The sequence below is a fragment of the Pestalotiopsis fici genome (assembly GCF_000516985.1).
Source record: "Pestalotiopsis fici W106-1 unplaced genomic scaffold PFICI_Scf_9, whole genome shotgun sequence".
Lineage (NCBI taxonomy): Eukaryota > Fungi > Ascomycota > Sordariomycetes > Amphisphaeriales > Sporocadaceae > Pestalotiopsis > Pestalotiopsis fici.
This window is the reverse complement of record NW_006917099.1, coordinates 533,202-550,329: the sequence shown is the minus strand read 5'-3', so window position 1 is coordinate 550,329 and position 17,128 is coordinate 533,202. Positions and strand designations below refer to the sequence as shown.

Genomic DNA, 17,128 nt, shown 5'->3' with positions numbered 1-17,128 from the left:
GTCTTACCTGGCAGCAAGGTTCAATTACCATGGCCAATCCTCGGCCCCAGAATGGGAATTACTACACCCAAACGGATCCGGCAATGGACAAGTACCGCCCTGCATGGGACACCCTCAAGGCAAACTCCTTTGTCAATAATCCCAGCCTCTCGGATCGAGATCGGATCTATCTCCGCAGCATTCAAGGTACTTACAAGGTCAAGCTGGAACACTTGGCCGACCGTGGCCATGGGTTCCAGATGATGCTGGTGTGGGATTACGATCGCATTTGGGGAGTTTTCGATTTTGGATCCTACAAGGGAGTGCTCATGGTTGACCACGGTCCCGACCGCGAGCCGCCCGAGTTTTCTCGTGATGTCGACAGTGACGAAGAAGACGAGGCCGGGCCTGATCCAATCTATTTCGACTTTACTTGGAGGGGAACGTCCAGCCACATGCCCGACACAATCATCAACAACTCGCTCATCACCAAGGGCAAGATTGCGTTTGGCACCAGTGAGATTTCTGGCTATTTCGAGGGGCCGATAGCTGATGGCCGTCCAGAAGGGCGCTGCAACTTTCACGGTCAACCACCATTTGGGCCACGGCGAGTTCCGCGCAATCTTGAATCATTCATTGACGACTGGAATGAGTTGAACATTTTTGAGGAGGATGAGTCGTTTCGTCCGGAGCCAACGTCATAAGTGTTGCCCCAATATCATGGGCTAGTATGTAATGTAAAAAATAAATAGGATTTCATGTGACTTGACGGAATATGGAAAAGCTCAAAGGTGGAGTCATTGCTGTTATAAGTGGAAGACTATCTTCCCATAAACCATCTTGTCAGCTGTTATTGACATTGTCATGGCATGGCAAAGCCACAATCCCACTACATAAATGTTATTGGTTCTTGATCTGGTTACATTTGCGCTTGAGAACTTGACTGTCGAAATAGGGAAGAGGGTTAGGTGGGGGTCTTGTGAGATGGGGGAGAGTGTTGTCGATGGAGAGGCATTTGACTAGTAGTATATGGACCTATTTGAGTGCTAGCATCTTTTCATCCTGTCGCATCCTATGAAGTAACATTCACACAACGTAAGAAGTTTACAAAATAACAACGCTGCCACATAGCGAGACAACAGAAGTCCTAATCGTCAACAATAATCAATTTATAGTTTCCGACCAGAAAGCAAAAAATTGCAAAAGAAAGGGTCTTGCCGTGGATCGAACACGGGGCCTCGCGCAAACAATGTTCAGGGTTTTCCCTAAGCGCGAATCATACCACTAGACCACAAGACCTGTTGATTGGTTGTTGAAAGAATGCGGCTTATTATTATTATTGTATCATTGCAATATTGTGGAGTGGCGATAAGGGCCTGGGCAGGATATAGTGGGGGTATAGCGCTGGGCCAAGCACTATGCGTACCAGTCCATGAGTCCTTGTGGGCAACACCACTTGCTTGGCTTGGTTTTCATGGCCAACATTCTTTCAATTTGGCTTTATTTGTAATATTTGTAATCGGAAAATGCAGTAGACAAAAGTATACGTGATTTGATGTCCACCTACAGGATTGTAAAAATTGACCAATTGTTCGGGAAGTGCCAGGACATTTCAATATACCGTGGCGACTAGCGAGATCTGGCATATAAATTATAAATCGAATTGTTTGAAATTTCTTGATATGCATGAATATCGATGCAATACTAATGCCAGTCTAGAACAGCCATGGGTTTGCACAACACATATTCCTGACGCAACCAGGTTCTAGTATGTATGCTTCCGCTGTAGAGTTAGCCGACATTAAGCGACTGCACATCAATCACCTTTGGCGAGGCACTTTGCATCAAGCCACAATTCTTCAACATTGACGCGTACTACCCATGAGATGCTCGCCAAGGCCAATAGGAGTGACTAGATCCCAGGCGTGGCAAAGACATGCGATGCAACACAAGTATGTTAATTGGGCAGGATGGTAGGTCACATGCGAGCAGGTGCTTGCTTGTTTTTCAGCCACGCCTTTCTGCCCAATACCGTATATATATCGCCCCAAGTGAACAGACAATTGACGAGGCTCGTACCTAAAACCCATCCGATGTTGTATTTTGGTTGCTCTGTTCAGAATGAGACAACAAATCTTCATTACATTCTTGTTGAGCCTTCTCAGCTCGGTCGTGTGCGAGACACAATGCCGGTGCTTCCCAGGCGACGCATGCTGGCCTTCTGAGGACGACTGGGCGTCTTTTAACGCATCTGTGGGTGGAGCACTCATTCGGACTGTTCCAGTCGCAAGTGTCTGCCATGGCGAGCAGTATAATGAGAGTGCCTGTGCAGCAGTACAAGCTGACTGGCCGTATCCGACGTTGCAGTAAGCACAGTTATTGAATAGCTGTCATTGTGATCCAAGGGTACTGATGCAACTCTCATATTTAGCTATCAGTCACCTCATAGTATCATGAGTACGCTGGCAGCGAACCAGAGCTGCGACCCCTTTACGGGCCGTGATGCCCAGTGCGTCATTGGAACGTATGTACAGTATGCTGTCAACGTGTCCGAGGTCGAACAGATTGCCAAGACTGTCAAGTTTGCCGTGGAAAAGAACATACGCTTGATTATCAAGAATACGGGACATGAGTAAGCTCTCTGATTATTCAAAATATAGACGGCACTGACCTCTGACAGTTATTTTGGAAAATCAACCGGAGCTGGTGCCGTGTCTGTCTGGACACATAATATGAAGGACCTCGAGGTCCTCGATTGGAAAGGCGAGCACTATACCGGACCAGCTATCCGAGCTGGAGCAGGCGTTCAGGGATTCGAGGCAATTGAGTTTGCAGGAACCCATGATCTCGTGGCAGTGACTGGAAGTTGTCCCAGTGTCGGACTGGCGGGTGGATACACCCAAGGAGGTGGACATAGTTCTCTCGCATCCAAGTTTGGCCTGGCTGCGGATAATGCTTTGGAATTTCAAGTCGTCGACGGCTCGGGGAATATCTTGATTGCAAATCGAGAGGAGAATTCCGACCTGTTTTGGGCACTGAGTGGTGGGGGAGGCGGTACGGTAAGCAACCTTTGCTTGATATGGGTTGTCTCGTGGGCGCAGTATTCTCACGTGGAACAAAACTGCTGACACAAATTATCAAAGTATGGAGTCGTAAACCGCATCACAGTCCGAGCTCACCAGACATTCCCGGTCGTTACCTACGGTCTGAGCTTTCCCATGGCGTCGACATCAAATGACACACTCCGCGGAGCCATATCTTCCTTCCACAGTGTCGTGCCAAGTCTTGTGGACCGTGGCATCTATGCACTCAACAGCCTGTCGTCCGGCTACTTTTCTGTATCTTTGCTGGCCCCCAACACAACTGCTGATGAAATCGGCCAGCTCTTGTCGTCATTTCTCGCATATCTCGACCAAAATGGTGTAGCATATGCTCCAACAACGACCTCACACGACTCCTACGCAGACTCTTATGGCAACGGCAGCTCGACAAGTTTTGTGCATGTTCAAGGCGGGAGCTGGTTGATACCCCGCGATGTTGCCTCGGATGGAGAGATGGACGACGCCTTCATTGACGCCGTGCTCTCTACAGCAGCTGCAGGGGCCACCATAGGCACGCTTGGCTTCAATGTGTCCAAGGCCGTAGCCGGTGATGTTGATAATGCTGTTCTAGAGGCGTGGAGGCAGGCTTTATATTACACCTTGATTGTCATGTATGTGCTCCTCATGGCGGGCACCCCGTCAGATGTACAAGCTAACGTGCTTGCGTATAGGCCAGAACCGTCGAATGAGACACTTGCGGACGGTTACGCGCGCCTGGAGACTATAGAGAACGAGATCATGTCAAAGTTCAAAGCCATTGCTCCAGAGAGTGGCGCTTACTTGAACGAGGTATGTCTGTACACCAGGATCACTCGAAGTGTCTAACATTTATCGCCAGGCCAGTGCAGCAGACGTCAATTGGAAGAACGATTTCTATGGCGCAAATTACGACCGCTTGTTATCGATCAAGAACAAATACGATCCAAACCACTTGTTTTATGCTCCCAAAGCAGTCGGGAGTGATTACTGGGTCGAACAAGATGACAAACGGTTGTGTCTTGCCAACGCGCAATAATAACCTGCGTCTGTCCAAAGTCCCCGGATCGCCCCTGATCTAGCGAAATAGCAACCTTTTCATTATGAGAATTATTTCCAAGTGGCCTGCTACACTTTTGTAAACTATCATTTCACGTGCGCGTTATTAATGCTTGCATCGGACGATAGACTCAGGTAATGTAGCTAGCCGATTACGGAGCTCATGTCATTTCTCTTAGCCATGGGTGACAACACCAAAATGTCTCATCTGATCAAGCAAATTCAAGTCGAGATGAACCCCGTGGATTTGTTGTGTCTTCTGAAATTATAAACAATGCCCTATCATGAGCAACCTGCGAAACAGACAGAAAGTCGCAATCATGACTCTGCAGGTATACACAGAACATAATGACTTATCCGAACAAATCCAGATATTTGACTTGATTCACGCAACTTCTTTCTGGGTTAGGGATGCGAAGCTTTTTGCAATTTCCGGTATGTGGGCGCATCGTTACCGTTAATAAGGGTCCCTGCTTCTCCAGCATGGGCATCCACACGCAACCTCAACAACTGCCGCGCACTAGCAGTGTCAGAACTCGAGTGTATAATCCACTACCAGCTCGTATCGCAAGTTTTCTCTGTTTGCGAAAATTCAACATCATATATTTGAAGAAGGGGGTTTAATATGACGGAGGCAACTGACCCGGGTTCCTGGAACAATCGAATTGAGTTAAGCTTGAAGTGGGCGAACCATCCTTGTCTCTGTGGGGTGTTGATTGTTTCATACAAAATATGGGTGATCCGCCAGTGATGCGATTCCACTTTAGCACCCTGTCACGGCGCGATCCGTTTTCGTGACCATGACTTTCTTCTCAGTCTGCGGAGCCACGATGCCCCGGGGGTATCGAGACGACTTTTAAATGGCAATGATTCCCATGAGAATGGTTCTGACAGACCAGCACTGCCAAGTCCTTCGTTTCTGAAAATATTCTGCCTCTGGGAGTCAGAAGTACTAAATTCCATTCCATTCTTTCTGTATATACACATTTTCTCTCATTTACAGCCACCATGCACGTCAAGACATCAGTCGGTCTGTTTGCCGCAACGGCAGCCGCCGCATCTCACCCAAGGCTCGGCAGACGTGATGTGAGCTGGGGCCCCATTGTCGGCTTCCAAGAGACCAGCTCGGAAATCATCTCGACCACATCCACCATGTATCCCGGCAAGATGCCCTCGGACCAGGGAGGCTACATGTTTGCCTGGATTGGCGTTGGTGTCAACGGCGACGGCTACGACCTCATTCAGTCCATCGTCGGTTCCTACCCGGCGGGACAGAGCGAGTGCAGCGGCACCAACGCCGACACGACGTGGTGCATCTCCAGCGAGGTCTACGGCCTCGACGACTCGGGCGCGACGACGCAGTTCGTCGGCGACGAGCGCACCGCCGACGTCAACTACGAGAACGGCATCATCTTCAACTACGAGCTGACCGACACGTCGACGTACTCGTGGACGCAGACCATGACCGACGCCGTCACGGGCAACGTCCTCTCGACCTACACCAAGGTCTCCAAGCAGCAGTCCAACCTCTGGAACACGGCCATTGAGCTGCAGGACTTTAACGGCGTCGACGGCAGCGGCACCGTGGAGCCGCAGTACTATGTCAACACCACCATTGTCCTCAAGGCAGCTGATGCGAACTGGGGTTCGACCATTTACGGCGAGTATGGTGCCGAGTACACCACTCCTTCCACCTCGGACGGTGGCAAGACTGTAAGTTGTATCATGGATTTGTCTTACAGTGTTGTTGGTAAGAGCGATTTTACTAACCATGACTCCAGTGGTATATCGAGAAGATCACCGTGCCAGCCATGAGCTCTTGAGGACACACTGGTTAAGCGTGATAAGGCTGCCTCAATGGATGTCGCTTTTGTTATCTGACTCGGAGCCTTGTCTCTTCAATGTACATATTTCCAGCCTGGTCGGGCATGCAAATTTAACAATACTATTGTATTTCTCTCAACACCCTTGAACGCGCCGTTCATTGGGGTCAGACTTCATTGCCACGGCGTTGTGAGTCATCAGCCTAAGTCTTGCAGGATATGGGAGGGTGAGCATCCAGCTAAAGGCATCGCTGATGTTTGACATTGTTTAGTTGATCACGAACCACGTTGTTGCCGACTCGAACGTTACTTTATCTATGTTGAATTGCATGACACTGGATTGATATTTAGTCCCACAGGACCTTGTTTCCTAATGTCGTCGGGCTCCGGCGCCCACGATATATCGGATCGCACCCATGTCAATATATACTGCACTGACCCCAATTCAACCCCAATCAGCCGTGCCATCATGCTCGCGATATACCAGACTGAAGACCATTGGTGAGTAGAGGTCCTTTCGGAACCCGTCTCATGCGCACTTTGAAGATGGGTTAAACGAACTGCACGTCACATGATACATGATTCGCCTACATTTTGTGGCTTCTGCAAAGTAGCCTTGATTCTGCAGACAAGAGTCAGCAGCTCAACGACAGATGGAGCAGAAGAAAATGCCTGCATCTATTTCAGCTGCCGTCATCCGTCCCCCAGACTCTTTAGCTCCCAGCCTTGCATGAATTTCTAAGCGACCCGCGACTCCCACTGGCCTGGCGCTGCTACGCTTGTGTATGCGCGCAGACGTGGACATGTTCTAAAGCCATTGCGCATGATGCACGATCCAGCTCACCGAAACGAAAAAGGCCATACAGACGCGAGGGGTGACAGACCACCTTCTTTTTCAGCGCAGCGCGCCATGCCATGCAAATGCCGGTATAGCTTCGTTGCGAGTCTGACATGTCGTCTTTCTGCGGACTTTTGTACATTTGCGCCAAATGGACTTGAAAGCCTGGTCCACATAGATTGTCGCATTGCTCCCAAGGATGTCACGAATAAGAAGGCGTCGTTTGTGAAGCCTTGCCGATAAACATACCTGGCGGTATATAAGCTGCCTCAGCCCTCCTTTACAGTCCTTTGCGGTCTTCCCTCTCATGTTCTGAGAGGAGCCGATCGGGACTCCCCCTTGTCACACCTTGTCTCTTCAAGTAATAGAACCGGCTCGGTTTGTAAAGGCAACACCATGGCCAAGCATCTCTTCGTACAGAAGATTGCCACCCTTGAGGGTTACAAGGGCGTCGACATTGCCCAGGCCTTTTTCGACGTGACGCTGCAAAATGTCGACGCCCGCCTCATCAACCTTGAGAAGCTCTTCAGTATAGCCTCGCCGCCGCCGATGCTGGACGTGACGTGGGAGTCCCTCGAGTTCAGAGCCAAGCGTCTGTGGCAGTACCTGCCGCGCCAAGCCCTGGTTGTCACCGTGGACAGAGACGATCAGGCGCAGGGCAGCAGCGTCACGCCCGAGGCGCTGCGCAAGGTTCTCATCCGTCTTGACCCGAGCCCGCTCTTGTCGCGTGAGCCGGAAAAGAAAAAGAAAAAGAGGACGGCAACGGACAAGCTCGATGAGTACACCAAGCATGACGAAGCTGCTACTGCCGCCATCGACGAAGAGGATTTTGATCTCGCCTATGAGGCCCAAAAGCTTTGCCACGCAGCCGGCAAGAGGGGCTTGGCCATCGTTGATCCCATCAAGGATCTGGACTACCTCTACGCCGCGGCCGTCGACTTGACCATCTCGTTCGAGACGAATCGCCGTCATCCGAATATCCGACCTCCGGGGATGCCCCCGGGAATGATGGGTCCAGGAATGCCTCCGCCGATGCGACCTCCCGTCCACCCCTTTGGAAAGCCGCCAAAGCCCTGCTGTGGCTGTGTAAGCAATGTCTCCATTTCCTCCATCTTAGTATCTCTTGAGCTGGGTCCGCATCACTGTGCGCTAGTCGCTCTTGCAAGTTTGAGAGATCCAAAGACTTTGACGGAATCGCGACTCATGTGTTCCATTATTGCAATAAAGTAAGATGCTAACGAATCCGCACCCAGTGCTCGTGCTACTGCCACTCACCATCACCTCGTATTATCGACGTCGACGTCAAGAAAAAAAAGCGTATCACTGGGGGCTTTTTCCGATTCGGATGGCTCAGGAACCTGTTTCGTAGGAAGAAGACGACCGACTACGATAGCGACACCGCGTCGTACACCAGCAGCAGCGCCTCTAGCACAATCGTTTGAACGTAGGTGCCCTCTGGCCTCCTACATTTCGGGCTTGGTATTTCACTACATACTTCTATACGTATATCTGTTGCTCCTCCTCAAATATTTACGTTCAGATATTCAACCATGTACTGAATTATGCTATCGTGACTTCATCCCATTGTGACACAATCGTGAACTGAGAAGATTTCTTAGGGTTGAAGGCCCGGGCAAATAGGTATTCAATACCATTCGACAAGCTTGTGAAAGGCAAATGAAACCCGTACATCACAAGTCTCGTGTATGCATGGGCAGCAGCAATGGTGATAATTCACACAAAGTGATATATGATTCCACATAGGTTAATGGCGCTGTTCCTCCTTTGACTACCCTTCTAGTCATCGTCTCGTGACCTCAATGAGTGCACTCTTTGGTGCTGGTATGTCCTTATAAACGCCGTAAGAAGAAAAAAAACAAATCTTTGCCTCCCCAAGCCGTAAAGTCCAATACATCCCCCTTTTTATGCCTTCCCACAAGGGTATTTACATGTGCCCGTCGAAAAAAATGTTTACAGATGACAAACAGACAGCGTATCTACTAGGGCTCTCTTCCAAATCTGACATCAAATCCCTTGAGTACACTCATTATACTTGCTGTTTCAACTTCAATATGAGAGCGTCTAGCGTTGCTTTCGCCAACCTCTTGTGGCCTTGGCACAGCCCGTAGTTTGGGAAGCCATGAGGCAATGTCATCTGATGCCTTGTCAAAGTTACGATGGCTGGACAGAGTCTTGTAAGCATCAGCCACAGACAGACCAATGTTTGGACTAGCAGCCGGCTTTGACTTGCAGCAGCCACCGCCGCCAGCGGAACCTCCGCAGCAACCACCGGAGGCTTTGGAGCTGCTGCCAGAGGTACCCAATGTGGCAGCAAGACTGCGACAGAAGAGGCCTGCTTTGGGATCCATGATACACTGAGCGCAGGTGCCAGGCCCGCCAGGCCCACAGCTACTAGGCTTGTTGGTGGCAGCCTTGGAACGGTTCAGACTGGAGAGACGAGGAAGCTTGACCGCTCCTGTTGCTGTAAACTCCATAGCAATGGGACCCATGTCATTGTCCGAGTCTGGTGGGGGAGTCTGCACTTGTGACCCAATGGGCGCGAGCTGTGATTCCGCGGCAGCTGCCTCAGCACACATACAGTAGGTACCCTCTGTGCAGAAGCCGCAGGAGTCGCGGGGTGGCATCATGTTGGTCTGTTGTACTGGTTCTGGTGCGGGTTCGACAACGGCCGTCGTCCTTTTACGGGAAAACATGGCAGTGAAGTCGATCTCGTTTTCATCGTGGTTTTGTCTCTGTCTCTTTTCCTCTGGTTCGAGTGGCGAGGTGGAAGATTGTCTTCGCTTCAGGTCTGAGTCTGTATTGGTTGATGTGTTTAGAGCGGCTTCGAGGCATTCGCACCTTGATCCGAGGCTACAGTTGCCGCATTCCGCCACAGGCCCTGCATGGGCAAGGACATCCTCTATGCATGCGCATGGACCATTTGGGTCACAGCGGTCACAACCAGATTCGTGGGATCTTCCATCGTTGGATCTTCCCAACTCCGCGGGATTCGGTGGACTGATAAGCTGGGATATAGCAAAGGTTGAGTTCCTGTGGGTCGAATGAGTGCTGGCAATACTGCTCCGTGGTGTGTGATGCTGCGAGAGTGCAGCGTGTAAGCCAGGCAGGCTTGCATGACGGGATGACACGCTCGCCCTTTCATCCCGAAGTTGTCTTCGAGTAGCTTCAAGCTCATTCGTAAGCATCTCTCGATCCTTGCGCTCCTTGTCTAGCATGGCTTCGAGCGTTGAACAGTGGCTCCGAAGGTTGTGCACTTCGAGGTCCAAGCCGCTGATGCGTTCATGCAAGTCTGACTCGATCTGCTCTTGCTCGCGACGTTGATCATCAAGTTGCTCTTCTAATTCACCGACACGAGCAGCCCGGCGTTCTCGGAATGCCCTCTGTGCTGCACGGTTCTGGGCCTTGCGCTTGGTAGGAGGAGTGTCTGTGGCCGGCTTCCGTCCTGGCTTGGGTCGGGGTGGGATCACCCATTCCTTGCTGGTGATGCCAACCTTGGGCTGTTGAGCATGAGGCTCTGGAGTAGGAGCCATGCTTGCTAAGGGGATATGATGCGAACCAGCGGGCGTGGGTTTCATGGCTAATTGAGGCCCGCTGGCAGACGTCGGCGTAGATGCACCAGAGCTCGGAGATACATGCATCGCCGAGCCATGTGAGGGTGCAGCTGATACGGGCATAATGGCCAGCTTGCCCGGTCTCTCAGCACGCATAGAGGGCGTGAGAACGGTTGGGCTTGCCATGGCCTTTTGGAATGCAACCTAAAGCTCGTGTGCAGTGTGAGTAGTTGTGTAATGTACGTTGGTGTGCATACGGCCTCCGTAGTAGGTAGGTCAGGAGTGATAGGCGGGCCGGAGTTTCGGATTTCAGGTGAGTCGTGTCCACGGGGTCCAGGATAACATGCAGGTACCAAATGACAGATCTGGAGTAGCGAGGGACTGGCGGCAACGAAAACCAGAAGAGTAAAACCCTCGACTTGGCACAGTGATAAGCGACAGCAAGAGATGATCCGGCAACGACGAGTTGTCAAGTTGGTATTGCACCAGAATAATCAGATTGTGGGCAAGACTACTGAGGACTAAGCTCCGAGAGTGTCCAGTGTCCTCGGCCGAGTGCCCGGGACGTTTTGCAGTCCAGACACGATGATCTGAATCTGGCTCGGGGTCGGGGTGGCTGTGCTTGTATCCCGTCCGTGGTGTGCGTCAAGATAGACAACGATTGTTTTCGAAAAAGCGAGAACAGGGGCAAAAAGAGAGATTACGCAAGAATGGGCAGTCAAGGCCTTATATTAATATCCTGCCAAGGCCTCACGCAGAATTTGCAGGCCTTTATGCCGCTACGCCGGAGACGATGGCGGGCAGAAGAGGGGGGTCCGGTAAGTGTGGGATGAGGCAGAGATGGAATTGATCAGAGATGGACTGATCAGATTGATAAGATAATGCCAGGATCCCTCAACCGAGTGCCCACATGGCGCGCCGGTCAAGGGATGATCCGTATTCGTCAACTGAAAATTTGCGCAAAGTGCTCAGATGGGTGGAGAGCCGCGGGCAGAAGATCGGGCACACTCGGATTAATCGACGTTGTTGGTGCCAGCAGCGTGGTAGAATGCCAGGAGCGAGACCGGAGTTGACGCCTGCTTTGAGTGTAAGATACAAGGACCTTGAAAGTGTGCCCAGCTTGGCCCTGCTAACTAACGCCGTTCGGTGCGCCGAGCTGGGGTTGAATGAAGGCCCTGAACAGTGGGCAGGCGGGCGCCGCGGACAGAATTCGAGGCGGAGGTCCTAACCTATTGCAGTCTCGCCAGGCCCTTCTTGGGGAGTCTTGGAGTTCTTATTTCTAATTTAGCAACAGGCGAGTATCACGCGAGGTCTGACTTGAGAGGTGAGCATTGACTTTATGGTGGTGCATTGGTCCTGGTTAGCGGGTTATTGGTGCCTGGGCCATGTGGTTGTTTGGTCGGTCGATCGGTCGGTCGGTCAGTCACTGGGTGGTGGATCCCCTGAAGCTGAGGTCCAAGGTCAGTGTCCTCCAGGTCGGTGGTCGGTAAGTTACCGCCATTGTTGGCATCGTCTTCTACATGGCTTTCAGGCCGAGCCTCTTTATATCCTGACAGATGGAACATGGTGATGATAATGAGGTGTCCTTAATATCGGAATTGTACTTCATAAGATGCTTTGTCAAGCCTGTGCATGCTGACACATACAGCCAAGAAGCCTTGCTACGCGCGTCCAAATCTCGCAGCGCTGCTCGTGGGGTGCCCCCAAGATCGCCCTCAACTGCCGCCTTTGGATGCCACTGGCCACCTAGCATCAAACCAACCCACCTTGAACAACCCCACACTTCCAATTGCATCACCTACCTACGAGCTAGGTACGCTGGCTCCTTGCAGGACGTTACTCATCCACGCATTTGAAGTTCCGGTTGTCGCTCAGGTCGGCCCTCCGAGCGACAACACTTACAATGCCGCCTCAGACCTCTAATCCTTTGTCGCCGTCGACGTCTGCACCTTCGAGGACGTTCAATCTTCCCTCGAGCTCATCGTCAGACACGGAAGAGGACGATCCCACCGCTCTTCCTTTCCCGACAGCACTCCCGCGCAGCGACTTCCTTGCTGCCGATTTCGATGCCGCAGACTATCTCTCTTCGCTCCCACACCGACACCAAACGCTCGAAGATCTTCGCTCAGATTTGAGGGAACGCAGTGCTGCAATATCCTCCGAGCTTCTGGAGTTGGTAAATGCCAACTACACCAGCTTCCTCAGCCTAGGAAGCGAGCTGAAGGGCGGCGATGAGCGGGTAGAGGATGTGCGAGTCGGGCTGTTGGGCTTTAAAAGGGCGGTAGATGAGGTGAAGGTCAAGGTTGCGGATCGAGGCCAGGAAGCGAAAGCTCTCAACGCCGAGCTCAGAGACACGCGGAAAGAAATCGAGGCAGGACGCCGGATCCTTGAGCTCAACGATAAGCTAGAGTCGCTGGAGAGCCGGCTTGCAGTCAACGGCGCGGCCCCTGATAGCGACGACAGCGAAGACGACGATGACGACGATGAAGATAATGATGTGCCGCGGAACAGCGTGACCAAGCTGGCGGGTCTGGCAACACAGTACAATGCGATTGACACGCTGGCCGATACGATTGGACGGGATACCTCTTTTGTCAAGAAAGCAGCCGACAGAATGGCCAAATGCCGGAGCACGTTACTGTTGGACCTTGGAGCAGCTCTGAAAGAGGCCAAAAGGTCTGGGCCCGCCGGTCAGAACAGATTACTCAAGCTTATGAGTATATATGCGTCCATGGAAGCACAGCAAGAGGCAGTGAAGACGCTCAAATCCATGCGAACTATATGATTTAGATGGCTTTCGTATCTTCATGATCATGGATGGTCTGATGTGTCAAATATGCCCTTCATACACCTTGATAGGGTGGCAATCCGCCTTGATCAGAACAGATCTCCTGGTTCGTGACCTTGGAATGGTACACAGCATTCGCAAATGGTCTTATACCGACGCGGTGCCAAGCGGATCAGACGATTCACGAGTGATCTTGATATTCCGCATGGTTGAGAAAATAGCCTCTCCGACATGATGGTTGTTGAGCCCATCGCATCAGGAGCTTTTCGCCTTAGTATGACACAATTGTATATATCAATTCTGTGGCTGAGGATGCAAACGGACAAGTCGGATCATCCTCCCGGTTCAGCTAACAACACGAGTTAGTGCTGTGCCAGGGAATAAAATTCATGATATCGAGCACACGACGTAGAGAAAGCGTTCCGATGCCAAAGACAAGGGTTAGGTTTATGGGAGCAATTGCTCATAGAATAATACTGCTTAATATTGGCATATAGGGCGCGTAGTTTCTAATAGTCGAAAGTTGATCTACAAAGGTATACCTTTGCTGGCAAAGAAAGATGAGCTTACCAAATAGCCGGCTTGTGTAAGTATGGATGGATTACGACCAATCAGAAGTTGTCCATGTCTGAGAATGAGTTTTGTTACAATGTATGGCCGACGTGTCGGCATCACAGTACTTTGAGCTCTGCCTAGGTAGGTTGCATTTCGTGAATAAGTGCTATCCTTTGAGTACTTCTCGGCAAACCCATTCAATAATCCATATCATATGTCAAAATTTTCCCCTTGCTTTAATGGCGTGCTGGAGATCGGTCCTACTACATAGTATCAAGTGGGAACATGGCATCTTCCATACAAGAGGTATTTCCTGACCACAGTGAGTATCGAGGCATCAGTATTGGCTGCCAGGTCAATTGACAGCTAGTAGACGTCGTGAAGGTCACACTGTCTTTACTCAAACTTCTATTTCCCCTCAACCTTTATCTAGCCAATCATTCAGAAGGGATCATCAGACGGGCGAATTTGAGAACGGTAGGTGGGAGGATCTTCCGCTGTGGATTACCGACATGATCAACTTGACCTGGGAAAGGGCCTGGTTCATACATCTAGGGTGACTGGCACAAACCAAGTGAACCCATATCGAAACCCGATATCGGTGGTCGCGTTCTGAAGTACACGGCTTTGTCCTGACACCAGAATATGCTTATTTCTTTTATCATTCCAGTCTCAATGAGCGACTCGGCAATGTCGTCGCAGTTACTGTCCTTTGCGCTGCTTTTGACATGTTGGTAAGGATTGATAAGTCAAGCACATATATCTGGACTGTGTTTAACCTCTCATGTCAGTAACTCAGTCAAACCATATATTCTTATTTTTTTGCAAGTGGGGATACACTGTCACATAAATTATTTGTATACAATACATGGTCTATTGCGATGCAATCGATGAAACGCCAAGCAGCATACTGATGACTCCGTTGTCGAGGGTGATGAACATATGAATACATTTAGTCTATAATCTGTAATGTCACAAAGTATAATGTGGAAAATCGGAAAGACTGACAACGTATTTCATTAATAGCCGCCACAAGAATTGAATACCAACACGACATTGCTGGTGCTTGGTTAAAATCCAAACAGAAGGATTGCTTACGGAGTACGAAACGTCTGTGGAGTCTGCCAAGTAGCATAAAAGGAAAGGCTGAACAACACAGACCAAGTTATTTTCGTTTTTCTGTGAGCCTGAAGTGTTGCTATCACCCTTGCGATAATGTTGCCAATGATCAGAATGCAGAATGAGTGGACTGTTGTCGGCATCACTGCGTGTGATTGCAGCTGTTAGCCATAGGTAGGCGCCGCAATATCTTGCGGCACAGTTTAGGTAAGCTCCATGCGTATTCGTCGGTTGAAAAAGACGCCGTAAATTCGAGTGCCGGGTGAAGAATTCTAAATTCTATCCGAACGGTCGAATTAACTCGCACTTACATTGTAGTTCATGGACGCCTTGGTCTATGATCCAGCATGCATCGCCACACCAGCTATATTTGCAAGACAGGATGTGGCTGCAGGTTGCTGGTTGGCGGCAAGGGGTCACACAAAGGATGCGAGTGCTGGCAGACTGTGGGCGGAGAGACTTTGGTCCGTCTGGGCATTGGTGGCTCGGAGCACTCGGTCGGCACTCTGCGGACTTATTACGGAGGTTAGTTGCCTCAATGGGCCAAACGATGTACTACATATTAGGAAATTATGAGTATATACTCGCAAATGGAGCGAGTTTATATGATTAGAAGGCGTTTTGACCTATAATAGTGTCAACAAGAAGGTCAAAATCTTTAATCGAGCCAGTCGATTCAATGAAATAGTCAATATTGCCGACCACTTCGTTGCTCGTAAGATAGCGCTGAAATTTAGCAGCTAGCTATCCAGAGAGTCGGCCCAAACCGAGTCCGTGGCGCACTGCCACATGCCCGGCGGTTGACATCCACCGCCGCCGACTATATTCAACTTCCGGGAGTATGGCAGGATCATGATGCTTGTTTGCTTGCTTGTTTGGAGCTCTTTGATGATTATATATATAAAGCATTGTGACCCTCTTGAGATCAAAAATGAAATAATTGTCCAAATCAATCCACTATTTCACTTCGCACAAGCCTGCACCGAGTTCACTAGAATACAGCAAAATCATACTTGTCCTTGACCTTTTGAACAACTCCATCAGATATCATATATTCACACACTCTCAGCCCATTTATCACTCTTTTCACTTTCTTGGGTGATCAGAAAATAACTTCTGCATCATCTTTTCCCCCTAGCATTTATCACCAAAGCAATATGACATCTATTCGAAAAGTTGTCATAGCCGAGTTTGGCAACGCGGACGTGGTAAAGGTAGTCGACGATGTATGCCCAGACCCGCCAGCTGGTCACGTACAGATCGCGACAGAATATTCCAGCTTCAATGGCGCCGATGTCAATATGCGCTTGGGGCTCTACCCACTTCAGAAAAAGGCTCCCTTGACGCCAGGATACTGTCTGGTAGGAACCGTTCGCGCTGTTGGAGAGGGCTGCACGACCTTAAAGCCGGGCGATGTCGTGACGGTTTTGACCAAATACGACGCAGAAGCTGAGCTGGTGAATCAGCCTGAAAAGTACTGCGTCAAGGTGCCCGATGGCGTCGACCTCAAGCAAGCAGCTGCGCTTCCCTGCGATTGGAACACGGCATACGGAATGGTCATGCAGGCAGCAAAAGTGACGCAAGGCCAAAAGGTGTTCATCCACGGCATGAGTGGTGCGGTCGGTGCAGCATTGATGATCCTTTGCAAGCTGCAAGGAGCCGAGGTATACGGTACGGCGAGCGGGCGCAACCACGAAGATATTCGCAAGTACGGCGCGACGCCCTTTGTCTACACAGACAAGGAGTGGATTAGCAAGATGGAAGCACTGGGCGGTGCCGATGCTGTCTTTGACCCGCTCGGGTTCGAGAGCTTCGACGAGAGTTACTCCATTCTCAGTCCAAGGGGCATCCTCGTCGCTTATGGAAATAACAAGAACTCTCTTGGCGACGGGGTACAGAGAAACCCAACGCTGCCGATTGTCAAGCTCTTTGCCCGCAATCTCAATTTCTGTGGCAAGCGCACCACTTTCTATGGCATCTATAGAAGTTCGTCGACGTATATACCAAACGTTACGGCTCTGCTGGACTTGGTAAAGCAAGGTACCATTGCTGTTCCTATCAAGACTGTTTGGGATATGGAGGACATCCAAACTGCACACCGGAGTTGGGGTGGTGGATCAGGTATCGGCTGTCAGTTAGTCAAAGTTGGAAAAGCTGCCAAGTAGTGGTTATTGAAAATTGGCTTTTTTATTCGGAGATAGATGGATTTTGGCTGGCGACTATAGACGACTTTAGTCAACTGCTAGGTGAAATCATTTTGTATTTGTCGCATTATAGAATCTGGGTGAAATACTATGTCTGATATAAGTGTGTCAGTC

At 50.3% G+C, this 17,128-nt stretch overlaps 7 protein-coding genes across 7 annotated transcripts; 6 read left to right on the top strand and 1 right to left on the bottom strand.

Annotated features, from left to right (window-relative positions):
• Positions 1-29: 29 nt before the first annotated feature.
• PFICI_11588 (uncharacterized protein) lies at positions 30-683 on the top strand (the record flags this gene model as incomplete). The annotated part of the gene is made up of 1 exon (XM_007840169.1): positions 30-683. One exon carries the CDS (start codon positions 30-32, stop codon positions 681-683), a length of 654 nt encoding a protein of 217 aa, XP_007838360.1.
• A 1,417-nt stretch (positions 684-2,100) lies between these two features.
• Positions 2,101-4,095, top strand: PFICI_11587 (uncharacterized protein; the record flags this gene model as incomplete). Its single annotated transcript, XM_007840168.1, has 6 exons — positions 2,101-2,345; positions 2,411-2,611; positions 2,660-3,038; positions 3,123-3,691; positions 3,752-3,869; positions 3,919-4,095. 6 exons carry the CDS (start codon positions 2,101-2,103, stop codon positions 4,093-4,095), a joined length of 1,689 nt encoding a protein of 562 aa, XP_007838359.1.
• A 1,028-nt stretch (positions 4,096-5,123) lies between these two features.
• PFICI_11586 (uncharacterized protein) lies at positions 5,124-5,938 on the top strand (the record flags this gene model as incomplete). The annotated part of the gene is made up of 2 exons (XM_007840167.1): positions 5,124-5,828; positions 5,897-5,938. 2 exons carry the CDS (start codon positions 5,124-5,126, stop codon positions 5,936-5,938), a joined length of 747 nt encoding a protein of 248 aa, XP_007838358.1.
• A 1,234-nt stretch (positions 5,939-7,172) lies between these two features.
• PFICI_11585 (uncharacterized protein) lies at positions 7,173-8,218 on the top strand (the record flags this gene model as incomplete). The annotated part of the gene is made up of 2 exons (XM_007840166.1): positions 7,173-7,862; positions 8,030-8,218. 2 exons carry the CDS (start codon positions 7,173-7,175, stop codon positions 8,216-8,218), a joined length of 879 nt encoding a protein of 292 aa, XP_007838357.1.
• A 558-nt stretch (positions 8,219-8,776) lies between these two features.
• Positions 8,777-10,534, bottom strand: PFICI_11584 (uncharacterized protein; the record flags this gene model as incomplete). The annotated part of the gene is made up of 1 exon (XM_007840165.1): positions 8,777-10,534. The coding sequence occupies one exon, from the start codon at positions 10,532-10,534 to the stop codon at positions 8,777-8,779; it is 1,758 nt and encodes a 585-aa protein (XP_007838356.1).
• Positions 10,535-12,251: 1,717 nt separating this feature from the next.
• PFICI_11583 (uncharacterized protein) lies at positions 12,252-13,133 on the top strand (the record flags this gene model as incomplete). Its single annotated transcript, XM_007840164.1, has 1 exon — positions 12,252-13,133. One exon carries the CDS (start codon positions 12,252-12,254, stop codon positions 13,131-13,133), a length of 882 nt encoding a protein of 293 aa, XP_007838355.1.
• Positions 13,134-15,967: 2,834 nt separating this feature from the next.
• Positions 15,968-16,975, top strand: PFICI_11582 (uncharacterized protein; the record flags this gene model as incomplete). Its single annotated transcript, XM_007840163.1, has 1 exon — positions 15,968-16,975. The coding sequence occupies one exon, from the start codon at positions 15,968-15,970 to the stop codon at positions 16,973-16,975; it is 1,008 nt and encodes a 335-aa protein (XP_007838354.1).
• Between the last annotated feature and the right edge of the window lie 153 nt (positions 16,976-17,128).